The sequence below is a fragment of the Humulus lupulus genome, chromosome 6 (genome assembly GCF_963169125.1).
Source record: "Humulus lupulus chromosome 6, drHumLupu1.1, whole genome shotgun sequence".
In the NCBI taxonomy this organism is placed as follows: domain Eukaryota; kingdom Viridiplantae; phylum Streptophyta; class Magnoliopsida; order Rosales; family Cannabaceae; genus Humulus; species Humulus lupulus.
The window spans coordinates 65122927-65149687 of record NC_084798.1 but is presented as its reverse complement, the minus strand read 5'-3'; the positions used below and the strand labels follow the sequence as shown (position 1 = coordinate 65149687).

Here is a 26761-nt window from a genome sequence, read left to right as displayed (position 1 = left end):
TTTCAATATTCAAAATTCAAAATTTGAATTTCCATTATCATATTATTAATTAAATAAAAATAATAATCAAAACTAATTTTGATTATCCATATTTATCTATTCACACTTAAATAAAATAATTGATTAAAATCATTTTCTTCTATTTCTACACAATTTTAAAAATTACACAAATGCAATAATAAATTGTGCAACTTCAATTATCACATAATTGCACATTTATCCCAAAGAATAAATATTCTCTCAAATAGTTCATTCACACTTTAACCCTTGTATCGACTCTTGCCTTAATTAGTGTTGATAGAATCGCCCTGGTGACGTATGGACTAATAATTCCAAGCTCTAATAAATAAAATATTATTAACCAAAACTCTTTGATTCAATAATCATATTTATTAATCTCATGATTATTCCACTATAACTATGAGACTGAACTCTTGAAAATTAAATACATATATTTAATGAGTACTTTATTATAACCATAAAGTGTCCATTGATATAATCATTACATACAAATTAATCATCTATTGATGATTCATAATTAAGTGGGAATAAAATTACTGTTTTACTTTTTTAATTATATCTTGATTCCTAATGTACCATTGACTTTACTAGTGAAGGTTAATTCATAATTTGATTATGAATTTGACGTCAATAACTTTTTCAGTTCCAAAATCCAACCCAATAGGGAATCATCATTCAATCTATAAGAAGGTATAGATTTCATGTATGTTAAACTATATCCCCAGCCATATACATCATTGAGTCCCCAAAACAATAGTTCTTAGCTTGATCATTCTGACAAATTGAAACGCATGAATCAAATGATCAAATGACATATATAGGAGTTCATAGTAACTTCAGGATTAAGATCAGTTTGTATATGATCATCAATTGATGTGTTTTATAATACTATGAAACGGTATTTAAACAAGTATTATTAAATCACATATGGTCCAGTTCTACATACTCTCAGGATGTAAAGTACCTACACTAAAGTATCCTACTAGACTAGTAACCCGGATCTAGGTCACATGTATTCATAACACCAGTGGACCGTACTAGCAGTAATTAATCTAAAAATTCCATAACTTTATTTTACTGCGAACTATTTAAGTTCATTATCTCAATCCCGATCCTTTCACATTAATATGAGAATGAGACCACATAGATGAACTTGAGAATTTTATGATATTTACTTAATATTATTAGCAATAATATAGTACATAAGCTACATATATACAATAATTCAATTCATTTAGTTATTTCATTAAAACCATTGTCTACTAGATCTACTTTAAAGGCACAATTCCCAACAATGCAGGCATCCTTCCTTAGCATATAGGATGCGTACACCACTTTATCATTTCCTTGAACCCTCATCATGTTCAGTATGCTTTCTATGCGACTGATCCACTCCTCTGCCTCAACTAGACCGATGTTTCCCTCATATACAGGTGGGTGTTGTTTACAGAAGCTTTCAAACAAGGGCTTAATTATTTCCTCTACAGCAGGAACTACCACCATAGCTGGTGGTTGTCTATTCTGTGGCTCTGCCAGCCTTTCCTATGTTGGCGACACAGCTTGATGCCTCATTTGGTTGATATCTTCATTCTACCTTTGGATGATCTATTCCATTCTAGCGAAACATTCCTTACATTCTTGTGGCTGTGGTGGTAAAGCGTTGTTTCCCCCTCTACCCCTACCATGACCTGCTCTGGTTGACCTTCTAGGAGACATTTTCTAACTCTTGAACCATGCATACCAACTAAGCATAAGAAATGAATGTTTCGACGCTAAAAAGAAAAGAAAATAAGCATTCCAACAATAAACTTGATAAACTGAAGGGAAAAACTTAATCGCAAATTTTCTAAATATTCAAATCAGCTTCAACTTAATGTTATAAAATTGTTAGCTAGAGGATCAAACTTAGTTATCTAACATGCTTCTCAACCCAAAACTATTATGTGCATAAACTTAAAAGATAAAATTCACATAAGTAAGATTTACCACATATAGTACAGTGGGTCGAGTTCATCTCTTAGTGATGAACTTTATATGTTAGGACTTACCACATACTATTTAGGACCTTATTTCTCTGATACAAAATTATAATGCCCTGATCTTCTGAGACATTACATATGAAAGTCCGTTGAAAATAATAAAGACTTAAAAAAACTCATTTATTGAAATAAACTGGGCATGAGATCTCATTATTTAAAATAAAAACGTTTTAACACTTAAAACCATGAATAACATAAGTATATTAAAAAAAATCCTTAACAAATTCATAATCGTAAACTTCAAAACTCCAAATCTTGTGATTCTTCCACTAACATGTAAAATATATGCCTTGAGTCTATCTTACTCACTATTTCGCTTTGCCTTTACCTGCATGAGCTAACATCCAATAAGAAGAGCCATCTGGGACATAACTCCCCCAACCAGATAACATAACATGTCATTATACAAAACCATATGGATATAAAAAAAAATACCACAATGTATAAACACAATGCACGCTATGCTCATACACATATAATCAGTGTTTCATATCGCACATTATACTCTCATACGATAGTAAAATATACACTCATGTTGATCATACATGAGATGTGAATCGCCCTGCCTCGTGCTATTCTCACACATGGCATCCAACAGGGAATTTCCTTACCATGAATTGTACTCACCCATGGTTCTATTAGAATATCCCTACAAGTGTTATGCTCACACAAGCAGCAAAGAATAAAATAACCCAACAAACCCTAACACATATATTAATCAACAAACATATATGCTAACAAGCCAGCCAACCCTAGCACTATTCTCATGCTAACAAACACTATCTCATAATCACCAAATACAACTTAGAAGTTCACATACTAACAAACCAAACAAGATTGTATATTTTCACATACATTCGGTGCACAGATGTCCACTCTTCTTACCTTAGTTGATGATAACTTATTTTTGCTTCCTCGAACCCGTTGAGCTCCTTTATTGAGGTCAAGACCCTAGACACTAAACAATATAACGACGCAGTCAAAATACATTCAAGTAGGAAAATTAAGGTTTTAAACACACATAAACCCTAATTTAAAACCATAGGCCGAAAACACTACACAATTCCCATCTTACTTTGCATGGCATACTAAACCTAAGCATATATATCATAATAATTCACGTCATGCTCATGCATGCACTCATGTAAACACTTTTTACATAAAACTTTACTTAAATACCCATTTTAAGTATATAATTAAGGGTATATAACTATTTGGTACCATGTGTTTTATCGAAATACACACTTGGTACCTTATGTTTTCAATAATGCTCATCTGGTACCATGTAATTTAAAATTGTACATATTTGGTACCATGAACTCAAATTTGAATAGTAAATTTTTTCAATATGACAAAATTGCCTTCAATTATATGTAATTAAGTAATTAAATTTGAGTTTGAAACTTATATAACTGAGGATAGTTTGGTCATATTAACAAAATTTTATTTATCAAATTTAAGTACATGGTACCAAATATATACGATTTCAAATTACAGGATACTAGAAGAACATTATTGAAAATATGGGGTACCAAGTAGAGTAATTGATGAAAATGACCTCTTTTTTTAAGTCATTTTGCACTCTAACATAGTTTTGATAAAAAAATTTTGCAAAATAGCCTCTGTCTAAAATTTCGACTAGCTGTCTGGAGTGTCGGATGTCATTTTGCAAGAAATTATCAAAACTAAGCAAAAGTGAAAAATGTCTTCAAAAAATAGGTCATTTTGCCAAGGGATCCGTAACAAGTATGTATTTTGATAAAATACAGGATACCAAATGAGTATTTACCATATAGCTAATTATAACCAAATAATTCGTGCATGTGAATACAATTAATTCAAACAACCTCTAAGTTTATTTTATTCCCATAAACTCATATTAAAACATAATTTTAATATAACCATAGATTTTCTAATAATTTTTATCAAATTAATCATAAATCAACATAATAATTCAATACACATTATAATTACCAAACTAAACTCTAACATGCTTTCTGACAGTTTCAAAACATATTGAACTTCAAGATAAAACACTTTTATTATACATGCAATTTATCATTTTAATTCATGCATAAAATCCAACTTTTAAATGCATAAAATTGCCAAATGATTATACAATTATTAAGTAATGCTCTATCATGTATCTAAATCGATTACAAACATTTTAATACTATTTTTAAGTCATAAAAATAACATTGAAACCGTAAGTAACACCCAATTACAAATTAATTATTTAAACTCTATCTATATAATAAATTTTCAACAATTAATTAAAATATAATACAATTAACACCCAAGCATTCATTCTCAGTTACTAAAATAACTTTAAATTAGTAAATAATACATCAAAAATATCATTGTTGTTAAATTCTCATACATTTATAAACTCATAAATATGTAAAATGACAAAAAATACACTCAGTGGTTAAAATTACGAAACTACCATTTCCGATAAAGCAGGTATTACAATTGGCCGATGTCATTATTTTTGTTAAAAAAATTAGGGAGACTGATTAAAGGGAAAAATTTGTAGAGGACAAGTATATAATTAATATTTAACATTTTAGTACTCGGATGTCAAATGTTAAAAAAAAATATCATTCTTTGTTTGAAGCTTTGAAAATAAATTCAATGTACATATGTACAACCACAAGAAAACAACACCGAGTAATTAAAGCTTAACCCACAAAACTTGATCGAGTTTCCTCAGTAGTCTTTAGAGAGTTCAATCCAAAATAAAAAAGTATAATTATATAAGTTGTAATATCATTATTGATTCATGCAAAATTCATACACTACTACAAAACTGGGCTTTCCCGACACCCAACCACGATAGTCAACTCTGTTGACTGTCGTAATTGCTTAGCAGAACTTTACGCCGACAGTTAAAAACTGTAGGCATAGAGACCAACGCCGACAGCTAATATCTGTCACCGTTGCTTTTGACTGTCGTTATTGACCCCAACGCCGACCGTTAATTCGAGACCAATGCCGACAATTAAAATGTGTCGTTATTGACCTCAACGTCGACAGTTAGTTCGAGACCAATGTCAACAGTTAAAAGGTGTTGCTATTGACCCCAACGCCGACAGTTAATAAAAATTCAATGCCGACTGTTAAAATGTGTCGCTATTGACCCAACACCGACAGTTAATTCGAGACCAATGCTGGCAGTTAAAATGTGTCGCTATTGACTCTAACGCCGACAGTTAATAAAAGTCTAATGCCGACAGTCATAAAATGTCACCAAAATTCAAATAAAAATCTAAAATTGTAATTAATGAATAGTATAATATTAAAAATAAACTAAATTATGTAAATATATATTTATAAAAATTATGTATTTATTAAAAACTTTTAAAACTTGATTTTGTTGTTTCTAAAATTTTCATATTATTAAATTTTTATTTATTTATAATAATCTTTATATCAAAATTTAAATTTATTATTCTTTAACATATTTATAAAAAATTTATTAATTAAAAAAAGTTATTTATTAATTGGAAAAATATTGTAAAAAAATTAATGAATAGTATAATTTTAAAAATAAATGAAATTATGTAAATATATATATTTATAAAAATGATGTATTTGTTAAAAACTAGAATAAATTTGTTTCTGAATTTTTAATATTATTAATTTTTTTATTTATTAAATTTTTTATATTAAAATTTAAATTAGTTATGATATAAAGAATAATATACTTAATTTTAATTTAATTATATGATTCTTTATGATATTTATAAAATTAGTATTAATTGAAAATAAGTTATTTTATTGATTTTTTAAATATTGTAAAATAAATTAAAAAAATTTATAAATTTATTAGTTGTAATTTTTTTTATTTTATATTTTATAAATTAACAATAGAAAAATTAAGGATTAAAAAAAATTTCCCAAATCAAAAAGTACCTAAGCTCATCATTTTGGGATAACCCAATTTTTCCGTCTCAAACCCAATTTTTCCCTCTCAAACCCTCACCTCACGGCTCATCTTTCACTCAGCCGCACACACTCACTCACTTTCTCTCTCGAGAACACCTGAGAAGTTTTGTGATAAAAACAATTTGGGGATTCGAATTGGGACTCTAGGGTTCATTTCTCATCAGCCACAAAATTGAAGAAGAAGAAAAGTAAGGAGAGAGAGGCGTGCAGCTGAAGAGCTCCTGTCGATGGCGCAGCGGGGTTGGGCGGGCTCCTGTTCTCAGCCATCTCTCTTTCTCGTTGGGGTTCAACGGAGCGAGGCTTGGTATATATGGCTGAGCTCGTCTTCCTAGTGAGGCTCTGTGAAGGGTGATGCATGGACGACTTTTGTTGGGGTTTAGAGAAACAAAGCTCAACACTTGGTTGGTTTTCTTTTAATCTTTGAAATTATATCATCTTGTTCTAAATCCTAAATATGCTTCTCTGGTATTGATTATTGTTTGAGGCTTTTTTTGGGTGAAATGGGTAGTTTAAGATTTCAAATGATACTTTTGTAATTTCGGTTAAAGCTGTGCAACTATTTCACTCGTATGATTGAATGACATGCTCTTCAATATTCTTGCATGCCATTTGTTTGATGAATTTCCTGACTTATAATCATAACTTTTTTCCTTATAATCCTTAAAAAAGATTCTAAAATCTATGAAGTTTGCTTGGAGTTATTGTTTGATTCATGATTCTATTCAAAAGAGTCTATATTATGTGACTAAAATATAGTCCCTCACCATCTCATATAAAGCTTTGAGCTATTTTATAATTAGTTTAGAAGAGAAACCATTTCTATATGATTTTAACATGCCCTTGGAGTGCCATTGGTATATTTGTGCAAAACAATTCTGTTTTCTATTCAGTATAACTTGTCATATGATGTTGTGTGTGTATATATTGTAATAAGCATCATGATGTAATTGATCACCATCAAATACAATGAAACTCATTGCACAAATCTGAGTTTCTTAAAGCACTTACATAAATAGGTAACTGGTTTTTTTTTATTCATTTATAAGTTAAGATTGTCTCTTTCTAGTGTTTTTTGATTACTGTTAATCATTGTCCTTGGTTTCATTATTTTAATATATATTTATATATATATGTGTGTGTGGGAATGTTTCTATATTGCTGTGTTGGTATAGTGGTATCTGAGTTGTGCCTTATTTTTTGGTGAAGTTTATGGGAATTTGGCAGTTGCAAACTTCAAGTTTTGATATTCTTCATTTATTGGACCGATATGTGTATATATATTTTGAAGTGAGTAGATATTTAACTCTAGTATATAACTAATTTATTATTTATACACACAAATATGATCACTACACCAAATATCTTTTTTTACAACACATGAGTATAAGACTTAGAAAAATATTATAATAACTAATCTAAAAGTTGGTAAGAACTTATGTATTATAGGACTCTAAATTTCTCTTCTCATGTCCGAAATTTCTTTGTTCCATATTGGTAAGAACTTATAAATATTTATATATTAGTTTCCAGTTATATATATATACATATATTGCATTTGTGTTGTTGTCTTGTTTGGTTACTAAATTATGCTTTATTATATAAAGTTGGTTTTATATCATGAGACGAATGCTATAACTTTTTTTTATTTACTGAAATGCCTAATTTTTACTATTGTTTGGGATCTTTGATATGTGATCGGATCTCTTGGCATACCGATGTATAAGTTTGTCATCTGTATCATATTATTATATTAATTCTCTCATAAAGTAAAGTTGTAATTTTCTGACCTCTGCCTTCGTTGGAGCTTGAAGTTTGTAGTCACCTACTTTTTTCTATATCATCATCCCTCTGTAATGAGAAAATTGTAGGCATGACTATGCTACTTTGCTTATGTGATATATATATATTTATATATGTATGTTAAAGTTCATTTCAACCAATATTATTTGAAAGCATCAAATTTGAGCATAATTAATTGATAGTAAAAATGGCCTATATTGAATTGTTCAGGAGAGATGAGAATTGCTTCCATGGCCACTACTTCAACTTTTTCAATATCACCGCTTTTTGGTATGTCTTCCTTTATTTCCACTGTATTGTTTTTTCTTTTGGCTGGTCAAATTGTTCTTGAGATATATATTTAATTGATTGGATTTGAATTAGATAAGAGGAGATTCACTAGTCGCAATATAAAAATTCCTCAGATTGCTTTTAAAGATCTTGTTTTTAGCGTATGGTTATGGAGTCCATCATGAACTTTGTTTATCTAATTCAACCATGTATGTTTATTTTTTAATTTTCATTATTTTCTTTGTCTTTCTGGGGTTTCTCTTGTTTTTATTATAGAGTTTGATTTCAATTTTATGAAACTAAGCTTCTATGAATATAGTTTGATTTCAATTTTAATTTTCATTCTTTTCTTGTCTTTTTGGTGTCTGTCTTGTTTTGTTATAGAGTTTGAATTCAATTTTATGAAACGAAGTTTCTAGGAATGTAGTTAATTTACCACTGTTTTTTTTTTTTGCTAGATCCATTTACGATTGATCTTTGTAATTCTGAGACTTTTTTGGCTGGGTAGTTAGTATTTTATTTCTCATGCACTCAAGGTGTTTGAAAAAAATTGCCTAATAGAAAGACAAGAATCCGTGAGAGGCTATAGTACTAATGCTGCTATGCAGTCCATTTGTAATAATAATAAATAAGTTGAAGGAAGAAAATTATTACATATTTTAGATAAAAAAAAATGGAAACAGGGTAGAAGAAGATGTTGACTGATGCATCTCTCTATAGAACCAAAGCTTGAAATAACGAAATAAGAGTTCATTCCTTTAGAACTCTATCACGTCATTGAGTATATCACATATACACATTTGAGTTCACTCCTAGGTTCAGTAGCTATTGTCTCAACTCTCAAACTGGTATCTTTCCTCTATATGTGGAACTCTATTTTGGCTCTATATATGTTGATGGTAACATATTCTATGTGTCTTAATACTTCATAAATAATAGTGTATTTACTAAATTCATGTCAAGCTCTTTATCGGAAGAAGTTCAATAAATCCAAATTTTGTTAGAACAAGATATGTATTGGAGAAATGTAACTCAAATCCAATCCATTACAAAAGCTGAATTTGCTTTCTCTTTTCATGGACAAACTAAATAAAATTTGACTGGTTTTGGTGATGGTAATGTCTATGTTTGGAGCATTAGAAGTGGGAAAGAAGTAATTCTAAATCATCTGTTAAGAATTTACTAATCTTGAATCTGTATATACATAAATATATGTACTTATTATATTTTTTTGTTTAAATGATAATTTGACTGATATATTTTACCATTTAGACTAAGGTTTGTTGCCTGGTAATTTTAGTTAACTGTTTTATATTGATTAGTTGTCATTGTATTTATTGATATTCAGGTGGTTGTTCTAGATTTTTCAAAGGTGAATATTATACAACTTATGCATAATAAATTCATGAACCAATTACAGGTGTGTCTAGATTATATATACGTTTTCCATTATGATTTTAATAGAATTTGGACTTGAAATGTTTTTAATTATAGGTCTCATTTGGATTGTGTTTCCTCTTAATATGGACATTTATTTGACTTGTGAACTTGGGTCTAGGGAGATGCAGATAAGTAATGTTGTCATCATTAAATAATACTTAAGTCTATTCTTGGATTAGTTTTGGACTAGTTGACTCTCTTATACCGAATATTAAGAATAATGCACTTCAGGCGTACTGCTAAAAGAACTCTTATTATATATGTTTATTTGTACCATATTTGTGGTTGTGGTATGTATGCATTGTCTCTTATTAGGTCCATTATTATTGGCTTTTACACTATTGGAGAGCAAACTTATTAGGCTTGGCTTTGTATTCTCTTTTCTTATTTGTAGCTTTAGTATGAATTAAGGAGTTGTAATGGTTTGGTATTTGTTTATTTTTTAAAAATCAGAGACCAATCACAGCTGGTTACAAGGCATTTATGTGATTGTTCAAGTGTTTATCTGTTTATTTTGTTGGAACGTCTCGGTCTCTTTTATTGGCAAGTTAGACATGATACCTAGTTGCGTGAGGATTAACATTTGATCATTTTAAAATGTTAAAATTTGCAGGAAAATACAAGCATGGCTAGCTCTCTTGGAACATATTTCTTATCCCAAAATTCCTTGATCTTTTTAGATGTGCTTATAGTCTACAGGTATAACTAGTAATTGATTGATTGTTTCTAAAGTCCTTTTTATTTCTTGTGCAACCTCAAGTTCTCTATTTATTTTAGTTTTTTATTTTAGTTTTTGTTTGACTTTAATGGTGTTTATTATGTATTGTAGGCTAAAACTCTACTTAAAGGATATTTAAGAGAACCAAGATAATTATATAAGAGAACCAAGGTAACAAGAAATTATTCTTCAAGTTGTTGGGTATTATTTTCGTGCTTGCTTGTAAGCATTATGTACATTAGGGGTTTGATGTATTATTTACATTAAGAATAATGAATTTTTATTGAGAATTATTTAGTCTCACGAGGATTTGATGTATTATATACATTTTAATTGTATGAATAAATGTTGTATGTATATGAATTTTTATTATGATAAATATAATTTTGTTTACAAGTTATGTTAATAATAATTAATTATGTGAGTAATTTTTTTATTTAAATTTATATCAAACTTCAATTGTTAAAAATATAATTAAAAGTTTTAAAAAATATATATCGACAAATTATTATATATATATAAATTTAATGTTACGGCGACACCTATTAACTGTCGGTGTTGCCAGTAATGGCGACATGTATTAACTGTCAGCGTTGCCAGCAACGGCGACACCTATTAACTGTCGGCGTTGCCAGCAACGACGACACCTATTAACTGTCGGCGTTGCCAGCAATAGTGACACCTATTAACTGTCGGCGTAGCCAGCAACAATGACACTTATTAACTGTTGGCGTAGCTACTCCTACGCTGACATAGGCAAATACGACAGTTAGTCAACTGTCGTCATTGCTCAATAGCGACAGTTAAAAACTGTCGGGAACGCTCATTTTTGTAGTAGTGATAATAAACTTGTAGCAATGGCATAACAGATCAGTTTTATTTATCACCATCATCATCTGATCCTTATTATTTTTATTTACATAAGAATAGGATTATCAATCAATTCTAAAACACGTTTTTTTGATAAATTATCCTGAGAAGCATGTCCATCTCCATACTGATAGATAAATAGAGACGTTCTAGTAAGACTTTTGCAAATCTGAAGAAATATTTTTGAGAAATGAGAATTATATTCATTTTGATGATTCATCTCCTTCCATGTTTTACTTATCAAAAGCTTGATGTGGTCGCGAGCTTGATCTTCAGAAGCACCAGTATCATGCATGTAACACTGAATTGATTTAGGAACATCACCTCTTTTCAATTCATTCTGGTTAATAAGATACAAGAAGTTAAATTTATTAGTATTATATATTATACATTGAGTACTAAAATAAAAAAGCATATCATACACAATAAAAGAAATTAAAAGAAAAGTACGTAATGATGATATTAATTACCGATAAGGTTGCTAGATCATCTGCAAATCGTAAAATCATAGCTGCTTGGCGAATTATGGTGGGATAACCCTCTTCCAAGCATTCCAAAGCCTCTTTCGTGATGGGATTTGTAAAAGCCAAATAAGCATGCAAGAGAATAAGTGGTGTTCCTATTGAAATCCAGGAATTCTCAATATATTCTTGCAACGTTGGTTTGTATCCACTATAGAACCATTTTGCCTCTTGTAAATAACTTCTACACAACTCTGCCCACTGCATAATGTATACTTTTTTGTTAGAAAAATATTAGTGTATATATCAATGCAATATTAGTTATAATATATATTTTTGAAATACAAGAGCATAAAAAGAGAGTTAATGCATGCATACCGAATTCTTGAGGTATTCGATGGTGACGAAATTATTGTTCTCTCCTAACACATCAAACGTCATCTCATTTATGGTATTAAATAAAACAAAGAAAAGCATCTTCATGTAATCTGGTAGCCTTTTTATGGCTTTCACGTCCCATCTACAAAACCAATTTAGTTTCTACACAAATTAAAATCATATAAATACTATCGATCGATCAAAGGTGTATATTTTCTTATGATTTATAGCCCTCATTTTACAATGATCAACTTATCATATAAGTATACTACTTATCCAAACCTACAAAACTAAATTCAATAGATATACTTACCTCTCAACAGCATTGCTGAAAAGCTCTAGTTCCTCCAATGTTCCATAAACATCATATATATCATCAATTACTGTTATGAGAACATATAATCTTGCAGAAATTCTCCTGTAGTAGCTGAATTCTGCCTCGAATGTTACTCCCAACTTCCATAAGAAACACTCCATCAATCTGTCTCTAGCGAAATTCAATTTCTCTCCAAGTTTAGTATGCTTCCACCACCTTATTTATCCATTTATATAAATATATATATGTATAAACAATTTCATCAGTAAAAAATATAATATAATATTATATTTAATTATAAAGTAATGTTAGGCACACAACTATAATGGACAATACTGTTGGGGTTTTATGCCCTAATTAAAACCAAAATTCTTTGTAATCTCATTTTATTATCAATAAAAGAATAGAAATCATTTTTTGACTTGGTCAATCACGTTGCTCACATGTTTTATTTTCATGATTATTTATTTAATATAAACTTCTATTAAATCCCGAGCATATAGCTAATCTTATTTATAGTGATGTAATCACAGTGGAATATAAATATGATTATATGTTCAAAAATAAGTTAGTCCTAAGATTAGTCAGTGCACCGGATTTACACTGACTTGCCAATCTACGATATGATCTACTTACACATTACAGTGTTATGTTCTTTCCAGAACATTAGCAAAGTAGATAAGATCGGATGTATTTGTTACATCGGACAGGACCGATATTGACAGTTGATAAGATAAGTAAACATACCGTTATTATCTATTATAGTCATATCATATAGTTGACCATAGGTCAATTCAATCTCAATTCTGAGTGGTTAGTATTCTAACTGATTGTATTATTTGAGTTCTTTGACTTGTTCGTTACCAGCTTACCCTACGGACTAGCCCATACTTACATCTTGGGAACTCGGTAGTATAATTGAGTGGGAGTGTTAATCATAGATATGAACATCTATAGCTTTGATGAAGAAGTGAAACGATGGTTTCCTTTTAGTTTGGTTCAATGTGTTAAATGATAGAGATCTCATTTCAGTAATTAAATTAGTTTACTGAAATATCATTTACAAGGAACTAAGTGTTTTAAGGATAAAATGCAATGAGGGGTAAAACGGTATTTTAGTCCTATCTCATTGTAGACCGTCTATAGAGGATTGAGTGACAATTATGGTTGTAACAATGGATAATTAATAGCGTATCTATATTTGTTATAGAGCGTTCTATGAATTCAAGAGTGCAATTCCAAGTCTATAGTGGAGTCACGAGGAATTAATAAGTTAGTAAATTTATTTGTTAGATTTATGATAACTTATTGGAGCTTGATTTCATAGGCCCATGGTCCCCATTGTACCTTGGATAAAATCATCTAGATAATCTCAATTAATTGATTTAATTATCACTTAGAATTATCAAAGTTGACCAGGTCAATTTTGGATAGTTTCACAGAGTTGTGTAATTTTGAGAAGAAAAGAGAAATTATGGCAGATTTATTAATTAAGATAAATTGGTATCTAAATTAATAAATAAGTTTAAATCAAGGTTCAAATTATAAATAATTAATTTGATAAAGGATTTAAATAATTATTTAATTAATTAAATCAATAGAAAATAATACAGGTCTTGATTTTAAGTCCAATGGGCTTATAATCAAATGAGAAATTTCACGGGCCTATAGCCCATGATAATTTCGACCTAGGGCTTCAAAATGGCTGTTATTTTATTGATTTTTTAATTAAATTAAATAGCCTAATTGAGTCTATAAAAGGAGTGCTTAGAGAGAAGATTTTAGAGACGACAGATAAGTCACTACAGGAAAACAAGCTATTACCGGCGGAGAAAACCGCCGGCAATAGTCAGAAAAACCGCCGGTAATACTTTTGCCGGCGGTCTCCGCCGGCAAAAATCCGCCGGTAAAAACCGGTCGGTAAAAGCCGTTATTACCGGCGGAATTAGCCTCCTGCCGGTAATAATATTATTACCGGCGGATCCCGCCGGCAATAATTTGGTCAGAATTCACGTCTGACACATTATTACCAGCGGTTTCCGCCGGTAATAATCCGCCGGTAATTGTAAAATATATTTAAAAAAAAATAATTAATTTTTATAAATTATAATATAATTAATATTAAATAACTAAATTTATAATTAAAAAAATTTAGAAATAAAATCAATATTATTTAAATTAATATCCAAATTAAAAATACAACTTTAAAATACTAAAATTGTTTTTTCAAAATAAAAAAACATACACTTAAATTTAATAATAAATAATAAAACCTAAACTAATTATTATTGTCTTCATCAAAAGTTTCATTTAGAAAATCTTCGACATTCGTGCTTCGACTCAAACCTTCATGAGACTGTGGTGCTGGTGGCGAAGGATAATATGGCCGAGGCTGTGGGCGAATCAAAGGAGACTGCTGCTGTTGTTGATTCGGAGAAGTGTAGTACTGCTGATTATAAACGGGCTGCTATGTCGATCCTCCATAATGAGGATATACCGGCTGCTGCTGCATGAACGGCCCAAATTGACCATACATAGGTTGTTGTTGCTGTTGCTGCTGCTGCGGTAATCCTCCAAACTGACTTCCCATAGGTTGTGTCTGAGGAAACTGGGAAGAAAGTCCAAACATATAATTAAAAAGTGGCGACTGAGAGGAACCACCAGATATGTTTGGAGAATTTTGTTGTGGTTGCTGTGGCATCGACGACATCCCCGGGCTTTGATTAGATGTACTACCTTGTTGTTAAGAAGGTAAGAACTGCTGCAATAAACTTTCATAGCGTGGGTCATGGAGGGAAGAATCAGTCTGCAAATTTCCTGACTCGACCTTATCACGCATCTTAACCCACATCTCAGCCAAAACTCCCATCATCTCTGGAGTCACATTAGTAGGAACTTGTGACTGAGTTTGGCTTGAACTTTGACTTGTGGAGCTAGATGCTGATTTCTTCCCTTTGTCTCTAGGCCTGTATCCCACTCCTATTTGATAATCAGACCTCGAGCCAAGGACTTTATCCATAACCTGATACTGTAGTAGAACCTTCACTAGAAGCAGATTCCGAACCTGACCGACTACTTTGAATATTTTGCCTCTCCATCTCTTGGGTCATTTGTTCCTGCCAAAAGAAAATGTTAAAAAACCAATATTACTATAATTTAAGATCAATAAAGAAAGAAAAAACTTTAACTTACATGTAGTTCTTTGCAAGTTTCGCTAACCCAAGTCTTCGTAGATTTTTTTATATGAGTATCTCTCCAAGCATCAATAGCATGATCATCAGGTTCATCCTACATAATAATTGTGTTAGTTTAATTAATAATATAATAATATCAAATAAAGTTAAGTATTTTACTTACATATTCGTTACGGATTGCTGCCATTGATTTAGAGCCTTGCGTCGATAAATACTTCATTTCCTTTCCATTTTTCTTGTTCTGCGTGGATCGCGCTACAAACTTTGGGCTCAGAAACAAATCGACGATTTCTTTCCAGCTCTCCTTTGAGCACAAGTCAGGAATAGCATTGAGAGCACTATCCAAATCATTCGGATTTCCAGAATAATATTTTTGGAAATGAGAATGCCTAATATTCTTTCTCTCTGAATATCTTTTGCGCATCTCCGTATACAGAGGTCCCATAACTCTTTCAAGTTCTGGATGCCCATCGATATTATAGTAATACTAAAAAAAAAAAAATTGTTAGTTTAAATTTTTATAGACTAAAATGTATAATATAAAAAAATTATATATTTTTTTTTACCTTCATCTTTTGAACGACCTGGTCTTTATATTGCTGAGGAACATCTTTAAAATCTAAATAATGTCCCGGCAATAGTAATGTAACTTCAGTACTCAATTGACGAACAAAAGCTTGGTGCTCAGTACCAACCACTTTGTCTGTCGCCGGATCAAGTTGCAATTCAAGTGGTTTGCCAGCATCCCGCCTTCGTTTTTCAATATTAACATTACTGGCAGGGCCATGTCCCCTCCTTCTTGCAGGACGATCTATTAATTTGTTTAATACATAAAAATAAAAATATTAGTAAATCTTAAACATTTAAACATATTGCGATTATAATATATCCCATAACTAAAATTTAGATATTAACCTGACTCGCAAGTTGAGGGTATCCTGCTAGGATCTGTGGGGTCTTGACCACCACCATCTCCACCGTGATGGGATACTATATCAGCTGACATATCTCTTGTATTCATAAATATTTAAGATTTAATAATAAGAATAGAAATCAAATTTAAGATTTAATATCATCAAATTTAATTAAGTAATGAAATAACATTAAACAAAATCAATATCAGCATAAATTGGAAAATACAAATCAAATTCAAATTTTTGTGTTTGTTACAAAGGTAATCATTACATAAAACTAATAATCACTATCGCTTCCATCATTAACTAAATTAGCATTAACATCATCTTCACAAAAATCAATTAATAAATCATCTTCTTCATCTGCTTCTTCATCGCCTAACTCGTGATCCTCTTGACTAACATTTAAATTTTGTACTGTACTAATGTCAATCGAATTTTGAGTAGGTAGCATAACCAACTCGCCAAGATCCACAGTCAACACAAAATTTGATGAGCTAATATCATGTACCACATCAATGTCTGAATTAGCTTCACAGTTCTCGACGTCCCAAATTTGTCGATGGTTTACACCCTCAACAACTTTCCACTGATTTCCTCTAAGTAAATCATCGAGATAAAATACTTGCTTCGCTTGATTTGCAAGTATATATGGGTCATCCTTGTACCATTCCCCGCTAGTGTTTATACTAGTAATATTATTCTCTATAATTATTTTCTTCCTTCTTGGATCTGTATTAAACCACTTACACTTGAACAATGTCACAGAATATGTGCCAGTAAATGTTAACTTTAATACTTCTTCAAGTATTCCATAATAGTTAAAATCTTCTGTTCCAGCAACAAATACTCCACTGTTTTGAGTGCTCCTCTTTAAATCTCGTTTGGTTGACATAAATCGAACACCATTCACTATACAACCTTCGTAATAAGCTCCTAAATGATCTGATCCAGATGCTAAAGCTAGCAACTCGTCACCATTATCTAACGATCCAAGCTTTTGTAAGTCGTATATCTAAAAGAATGAATAAAATTATTATAGAATTGAAAAAAATACTTAAAAGGATGAAAGAATATAGGGTAGGGTTTTTTTTCACCTTCTTGTGAAACCATCGCTGAAAATATTTCTTATGTAAAATGTTATGATCTCCATCCTGATATTTGTGTTTGATTTCTTCTAAGTGTTCACTATAAATAAGAACAAAAATTTTGAATCAGTTGAAAGCATTTTCAATGAAATAAAAGCAACTTTTGGGAAGAAACTTACTCCAAATATTTCTGAATTTTAGGTGAATTGTTGTATATGTACCACTCTGCTTGTTCACGAGTCGCACGATCAAGAGGCTTTAGAGTTTCTTTTGTTATAGGTCGACATTGCGATTGAAATACAAAAAGATTTCTTGGTGTCACCTCATCTTCATTGCGATCAAGACGATTAAATCTTATTTCAACACCTTTGAAATACATCGAACAAAATGTCAAAGCCTTATCTGCAACATAACCCTCGGCTATCGACCCTTCAGGACGAGCTTTATTTCCAACGTAATTCTTTAATTTTTTCATGTATCTTTCAAAAGGATACATCCAACGCATAAATACCGGTCCACCCAGAATTGCTTCTTCAGGCAAATGTAAAATCAAATGCACCATTATATCAAAAAAGGCTGGAGGAAATATGAGTTCTATTTTACATAATATTAGAATAAGATCTTTTTGTGCTTCCTCCATATCGCTAACCTTTATAGTTCTTGCACAAATTTGCCTGAAGAAGTTACATAACTCAGAAATGGTAGTCGATATACTCTTTGAAAGAAACTTGCGAACACCCACTGATAGTAATCGTTGCATTATTACATGATTGTCGTGGGACTTTAAACTGCTAATATTTGTTAAATCAGCATTTACTTTCTTCTTTAAATTGGAACAAAAATTATCTGGAAATTTCACATCTCGAATAAATTTACAAAACTGCATTCTTTGATCAGATGTGAGAACATAAGGGGCATGAGGCTTCATTAACTTTCCGCTGTCATCTTCATATATCCACAACGATTCCCTTACTCCAAACTTTTTCAAATCATGTCTTGCATTAGTGGTGTCTTTGGATTTATCATTATCCAAGATAGTGCCTAACAAACTATCACACACATTCTTCTCCACATGCATGACATCAATGTTGTGTTTTAAAGTGTTCGAAGACCAATAATCAAGCTCATAAAATATGCTTTTCTTCCTCCAATTTTGATCTTCTGCAATACGCCTACGTTTGACACCTCCAAACATCTCGTGTTTTCCAGGAACTTGTGGTACAAGTTTGTTTACTTGTTCTAATATTTCGTCACAAGTAAAACGTCTTGGTGGACGTCTTCTCTCGATTTGTCTGTCAAACTGAGTGTCTCTTCTCATTCGATGGTTACTTGGAAGGAATCTTCTGTGACCAATGTAGGATGTCTTACCGATTACTCGAACAGAAGTTGTGTCTTCATTACACGTCGGACAAGCTTTGTATCTCTGACCACTCCATCCAGATAAATAGCTACGAGCAGGAAAATCGTTAACTGTCCCCAATAAGGTTGCACGCAACTTGAACATAGTGTTGGTTATACTATCTCTTGTATCGACACCATTAACCCACAACTCATTTAACTCATCCACCAATGGTCTCAAGAATATATCCATGTCCTTTCTCGGTGATTTTGGTCCAGGAATAAGAATGGATAATATGAAATTATTATCTTTCATACACATCCAAGGTGGAAGATTGTAGTTAGCCAACACCACAGGCCACATACTATATGCTTGACTCATGTTGCCAAACGGATTGAAACCATCTGCAGCTAAAACTAAACGAACATTTCGAGGTTCACTAGCAAAATCAGGATGTTTGGCATCGAAATCCTTCCACGCTAACCCATCCACTGGGTGTCTCATTATCCCATCGTCTTTTGATTTCCAAGTATAGTGCCATAACATTTGCTTCGCTGTAAGTCTTGAACTGTACAGTCTTTTTAATCGCGGAGTCAATGGAAAGTAACGCATCACCTTATGTGGTACCTTTTTTCCATCCGTTTTTTCAGGAGAAATCCATCTACTACTTCCGCAAATTGGACAAGTCTCTTTAGTTGAATGCTCTTTGTAAAACAAACAACAGTCATGTTCACATACATGAATTGACTCGTACCCTAACCCTAATTTATGTAATCTTTTTTTAGCCTCGTAGTAGGTTGATGGAATTTTATTTCCCTTCGGAAATGCAAGCTTTAGTAATTTCAGTAATTCATCGAAGATTTTATTCGGAATCTTGCCTCTAACTTTCAAATGCAATAATTTTGCTAAAAAGTTAAGAGAAGATATCCAATTACAACTAGGATATAACTCAGCCTCTATCTCGTCAAACAGATCGTCATAAAATTGTCCCGCCGCAGGATTATTTTCAACTTCTTCGGTTGTAGGTAGAAGGAAGTCTTCGACCATCGGAATCATCTCATCAACATCATCATCGTTGGCGTCCACCACATTGGCAACATCTGCTTCTGCTTCACCGTGATATATCCACTTCTCGTAACCTTGATGAAAACCCCAATCGAATACGTGTGCTTTCACCATAGGTAAAGTTTCAAGCCTATTGTTTATGCATCTAACACACGGACACCTAATTCTACCAGAGGAATCCTTATATTCCGACGCCATCGTCAAGAAAGCTTGTTGACCGTTCCAATATTCTCGACAAGCACGATTTCTCAATGTCGTCCAAGTCTTGTCAATCGCCATCTAAAGTGTTATAAAAGTATATAAGTTTACGATATGTGAATAGTCTTATATTTTAAAGTGTTACAAAATGTTTATAATAGTCTATTATAAACATTTAATAGTTTTATGCTATTTTATGTTTTGTCATCATATTTTATGCTATTTTATCTAATTTATCCTAATATTATTTATTTATTTATTTATTATTATCTAATGTTTACTAAAAAATTAATTAGTTAATTATTATCTAATTTTTCCTTTATTTAAATAAATTATTATTATCTAATGTTTACTAATTATTTAATTTATACTTAATTAATTAATTAATTATTTATTTTTTTAATTAGTTATCTATTATCTAATTTTTCCTTTACTTAAAATAAATTATTTAATTAATACTTAATTATTTATTTATTTATCAAATTATTAAACATATTATTAATTTAAATGTTTACTTATTATTTAATTAATTAGTTAATTATTATCTAATTTTTCCTTTATTTAAATAACTTATTATTATCTAATGTTTACTAATTATTTAATTTATACTTAATTAATTAATTAATTGTCTATTATCTAATTTTCCATTTACTAAAAAATTATTTATTTAATTAATACTTAATTATTTATTTATTTAATATTCATTTAATTATTTATTTATCATATTATTAATTTAAATATTTCCTAATTATTTAATTAATTATTAATTAATAATAATTAAATTAATTAATTACTAAATTAATTATTTATTTATTTAATTATTTATCTATTATCTAATTTTTCCTTTACTTAAAATAAATTATTTAATTAATACTTAATTATTTATTTATTTAATTATTTATTTATCATATTATTAATTTAAATCTTTCCTAATTATTTAATTAATTATTAATTATTAATAATTAAATTAATTAATTACTAAATTAATTAATTATTTAATTATTTATCTATTATCTAATTTTTCCTTTACTTAAAATAAATTATTTAATTAATACTTAATTATTTATTTATTTAATATTCATTTAATTATTTATTTATCATATTATTAATTTAAATCTTTCCTAATTATTTAATTAATTATTAATTAATAATAATTAAATTAATTAATTACTAAATTAATTAATTAATTATTTATTTATTTATCTATTATCTAATTTTTCCTTTACTTAAAATAAATTATTTAATTAATACTTAATTATTTATTTATTTAATTATTTATTTATCATATTATTAATTTAAATCTTTCCTAATTATTTAATTAATTAGTTAATTATTATCTAATTTTGTTTTATTTAAATAAATTATTATTATCTAATTTTTACTAATTATTTAATTTATACTTAATTAATTAATTATTTATTTATTTAATTAGTTATCTATTATATAATTTTTCCGTTATTTAAATAACTTATTATTATCTAATGTTTACTAATTATTTAATTTATACTTAATTAATTAATTAATTAATTAATTATCTATTATCTAATTTTTCATTTACTAAAAATTTATTTATTTAATTAATACTTAATTATTTATTTATTTAATATTCATTTAATTAATAATAAATAAATTAATCATTTATTTATTCCACATATTTAATTATAACTATTTTAAAAGCTGAATAATTAATATGTAATTAATTGAAATTATTTTTATTTAATTAATTATATAACTACTCTTTTATATAATTACTTAATAATTGTTTACATATATTATTTAATACTTACTTTTTAATAAATACATTTTTAATTATTTAATTTTTATTATTCTCATATCAATTCCTATCTAAGTTATTAAAATAACTTTTTTCTATAATTTAATATTTATTATATTATTTTTAATATTTTATTTATCTACCATTAAACTATTTTTTTAACAATAACAATTTATTAATAACAAATTTATTAAAATCTAAACTTCATAATATTAAAATAATTTTAATTAAACTATAACAAAAATACATTATAACATTCTAACAATATAATAACAATTTAACAATAATAAAAAATTATCTATTAATAATATCTAACAATATTTTAATATTCTTTAAAACTAAATAAACAAAATAAAAATGTATGAAATACAAAATTACTTACCTGTAGTCCAACAATAGCAAGATTTAATACTCCCAATGAAGCCCTGAAATATAAACATATATATATATATTAGTTGTAAGTTAATGGAATATTTAAATTCAATATATATAATTAAGAAAATTGTTCATAACCAAATATTAACCCAAACTTTTTATTATATATGTATTTGATTAAAAATACAATCAGCCAAAAAAAATATAAAAATATAAACATGATATTAGAATAACAGAAAATTGTAATTATAACCCAACTCAAAAATAACTCAAACAACATCAGAAAAATATAATAGATTACAACAAAAAACATATAACTACATACCCAGACCGATTGTGATGAAATAATGCTGAATACAATCCCAAAAAGCTTTTGAAAATGGTGGATATTGCCACTGGTATGCGTTCGGATATGTGGAGAGTTTTTGAGAATTTTTGACACTCGGACGAACGGAGGCGAAGAAGACGGATGGCCAGAATATATAGAATATTATTGCCGGCGGAGGTCCGCCGGCAATAATAGTCCCGCCGTAATAGTATTTAACGGTAATATTTTTATTATTATTACCGGCGGAGCCCGCCGGTAATAATCCGCCGGCAATAAGCGAAAATTAAATTGGGCGGCAGGTTTACCGCGTGAATAAAATCGGATTATTGCCGGCGGATTATCCGCCGGTAATAATTAAATAATTTAAAAAATAAAAACAAAATTAAAAAACATGATTAATACCGACGGACTCAGTTTTCCGCCGGTAAAGATAGTATTATTACCGGCGGACTGACTCCGCCGGTATACCACGTTTTTGTTGTAGTGAGTCTCAAGTCAGATTTTCTGATAGTTTTATATTCTCTCTAAACACAAGTCCTTTTCTAAGTCACTTTGTTATTTTCTCTTATTCTCTCTATATCTATCTCATGTGTTGAGAATTGCCCACACTAGTCTAGGTGGTTCTAAGGATACATTGGAAGATCGTGAAGAAAATAGAAGATCGGTTCAGTTTCTTGATAATACTCTGCGACAGAGAGGATACAAGAGTTAGAGAAACTGAAGGAAGGACTCTTAATTCCGCTGCCTATACTGTAAGTATTATATAATTTGTTTCTCTTTGAATTCAATTTTAGAAACATGTTTTAGGATATCTTGTATTAATTTGTTTAATATTAGATATACATGAAAATAAATAAAGATCATGTATAAGTTTTTCCAACAACTGGCCTCAGAGCCTTTGGTAATCTTTATTTTCATGCATGAACATGTTTAAAATTGGATTATTTGATATGTTTGAATAATTGGATGGTTTTTCATGTTTTTATGAACATATTGATTTTATGTGAATTTTAGCAATTTTTAGGTTATTTTGTTGTATTTTCTATGCTATTAATTTTTATATATGCTTTATTTTGTGTAAAACATGGTAAAAATTAATTAGAAAATTGTTTTGGTTTGAAAAATTGCTCAAAAAAAATTTTGGAATATTTTTGGCCTGGCTGCCCATGCGCGTGCGCACGCCCGCGTGAACAGTACCGTGGGTACTATTCATCCAAAAAAAAATTTTGAAATTTTTTTTTTTTAAAATTTTGTGGAAATAAATTATTTATAATCAAAACTAAAAATATCTTTTTTTTTTATCATTTAATTTTTTTAAAAAAAAATAAGATATTTTTGTTAGTTGAGATTTAAATAATTAGATATTTTCTACAAAGATTCAAATTCAAATTTAAAATTAGACTAACAACTTAATTTTAAATCTTTTAATATATTAAAATATTAGAATTATGATATCAGATATTTAAGATATTTTCATTTAAATTCTTGATATTTTTATTAAATCTTTATTTGAAAATATAAATATCTTTTTATTCTATAGTTTTTAATATTTAAATTATTTGAAATTTAATATTGTTAGTTAGATATTTTTATGGATATTTGAATTTGTTTAACTATTTGAGATATTTTAGGCTTGTTATAACTATTTCTATTTTATTATTTTAAATGGTTAAAATATTATATAATAGTTGTAACAACACAAGATATATTTTTTAAAATAGTTTAGATATTGATTTTAAAATTTAAAATTTGTTAAATTTTGAAAAATATCATTTTTTTCAGCCAATAAATAAAATATATTTTTTTAATAAATGGGATTTAAATTAACTTTGGTTAATTGTTGATAAATCCTATTTAAATTAAATTAATATTTTTTTTTTCAAATTAACCTAAAACCAAGTTGATTGTTGATAAATGAAATTTAAATTAACTATTGTTAATTGTTGATAAATTTCATTTAAATTGACTTATTTTTGTAACAATTTAATTAATTTGAATTTTTTTTATAAATTCTAGATAATTAATTGTGGTATTTTTGCATAAATTCATAGAATTGCTCATATAGTAACATGATTAGGCCCATCCAATTATAACATGTCTGTTTGCACTATATGTTGTATTTTTGCAATTGGTCTTAGATGCATATAGTGGCCCATATGTTTGTTAGATATATGGTATTTTGCCAAATAAAATATTCATAAAAATGATAGGTTTTATTTGGGCCTATTAGAAAATGTAAAGTTTAAATTCCTCTCTTGTGGGTGATTCCACTTGTGAAGGCCCATTTGCTTTGCATGACTATAGTGGGCCTAATCAATTAATAACTATTAATAAAACGAAGGTTTTGTTATACCCAGATTTCGAGCCATAGTAAATATGACCTCGAAAGTTGAGTTCGCAGCAAATGGTCTCGTGAGGATTAGAGTGATCTAGGATTGTAAGTCGAGCCTGTAAAGTATGATATATGATCTCGAATGTGGTGATCTCGAAATGATTTCGATCTCGAAAGGTAGCTCCGAGAACACCTTCATCTTCAGGAACTTCGGAGCATGGGTCTTGAGCTCGATATCCCATCTCGAAAGCAACGTTAGCTCGGGAGATGTCAGTGGCTCGCACAATGACATGAAACCTGAAATGCTGGAGCCTTGAAGATACGTTATAACCACCTTGAATATCTACAAGTATTATAACTATGAGATGTAACCCTCATTAATTGATGTAAATCCCCAAGAATTGTGGGATATTATTTATTTAGTTATACGCCCCCTGATCTTTGGGGGACGTTTCCTTTTATATCTGATTATTGGCATTTAAAGCCATTTATTTTTATTCACAAAAGAGTAACTACCCAAAATATGTGGGATAGTATTCTGCATCCTTCTCTATAAATAGAGAAGCCATGCACCATTGTAAAGGACCGAAATTCTGATCCTTAAGAGAAAACTCTGGAGAATTCATGCTAAAGAATTGTTCAGAGATAATCTTGAGGTTAATAACAGAGACTCGTGGACTAGGCAGATTTAACTGCTGAACCACGTAAAAAACCGTGTGTTTGATTCGTTTGTGTCTTTTGGCCATTGTCTTTAATTGTTTACGTGCTCTCTTCTTTTATCTGTTGACGAAAAACGGCGTCAACAGTTTAGTGCTTTCATTGAGAGCCTCAAGCATCCATCCCTGAGAGATTCATGGCTGCAAACAATCAGAACACTCCTGAAGAAAATTACCCAAGGCGTCCTGAAAAACAGCCAATGGAGAACCCGGACGCTGATGAAAGGAGTGGGTCCTCTGATTCCCGGGGACCACCTCCACAACCAAGGGATGAGGACATGTACTATAATCCTGAATGTTATGTCCCTATTGTAGAATTGGAGAATCGGCAGTTGAAACAGTTGTTGGCAGAAGCCAACAAATGTAACGAGGAGTTGGCCAGGATAGCCGCAGAGGCGCAGGTGGCTCAGCCCCCGCCTCCGCGCGAAAACCAAGTCCCTCCTCCAAGGGACGTGCACGTTCCTCCCCGGAGGCGTCCACAAAAAAATGCTGCCACAAGGAGGCCGGCACAACCTCCAGCACCAGCAGAGCCATCTGCTCCTTCTAGGCCTCAGAGGAGTACACAAGCTCGGGTCCCGCCTAATCCACCTGTGGAAGTGCCTGCAGGAACTGAGAACAACCGAGCTCCTGCCGAGGCTCGGACTCAGGTTCCTGGTAGTGCACCGAACGAAACTGGCCCATCTCGGGCAAATTCTGGACCCTCAAGGCCGAGGCAAGGACGACAACCACCTTCACCTATACGGTTCCCTCCGTCTCCCATAAGATATCCTTCACCTCCCCGCAGAAACGCTCAACCTGTTCGAGATCAGGATCAAGGGCGTGCAGGGGAAAGACAAGAAAACAGGGAGACGTTCCAGGAGCGGAGAGGCGCGCCATCTGAGAGAAGTCAGACGTCTCGATCTCGCACTGCGGAGACAAGACGACGTAGAAAGGATCCACCATGAAATGACCGATCAATGAGTTTCACCAGTGATGAGTCCGGAGAAACTAGGTCCGTCAGTAAACACGACCGGGGTCGTAAAAATACTGGAAATCACAAGAGTCATCCTGACCTGCGAAATCATCTGAATCAGAGCAGGGGGAAAGGAGATCAGACAAATCCGGACCTAAGGAATCATCTGAATGGGCGTAGAGATCCCTCACGGAGACGCGAACCTGGGATCGCGATTAATGACTA

The 26761-nt window shown here is 30.3% G+C and overlaps 1 protein-coding gene and 1 long non-coding RNA gene across 2 annotated transcripts in view; one reads left to right on the top strand and one right to left on the bottom strand.

Moving 5' to 3' along the window:
* Nucleotides 1-5991: 5991 nt before the first annotated feature.
* On the top strand, nt 5992-10632 carry LOC133782232 (uncharacterized). The gene is made up of 4 exons (XR_009870385.1): nt 5992-6409; nt 8019-8078; nt 10132-10217; nt 10348-10632. It is a non-coding gene; the product is annotated as an uncharacterized LOC133782232 (long non-coding RNA).
* A 520-nt stretch (nt 10633-11152) lies between these two features.
* The window catches only part of LOC133784058 (myrcene synthase, chloroplastic-like), a 40144-nt gene continuing 24535 nt past the window's right edge, over nt 11153-26761 (bottom strand). Inside the window, exons 4-7 of the mRNA XM_062223583.1 lie at nt 12259-12477; nt 11946-12087; nt 11577-11828; nt 11153-11446 (exon numbers count right to left, since the gene is read on the bottom strand). Coding sequence (XP_062079567.1) covers nt 11153-11446; nt 11577-11828; nt 11946-12087; nt 12259-12477 — 907 coding nt within the window. The remainder of the gene's footprint in view (nt 11447-11576; nt 11829-11945; nt 12088-12258; nt 12478-26761) is intronic.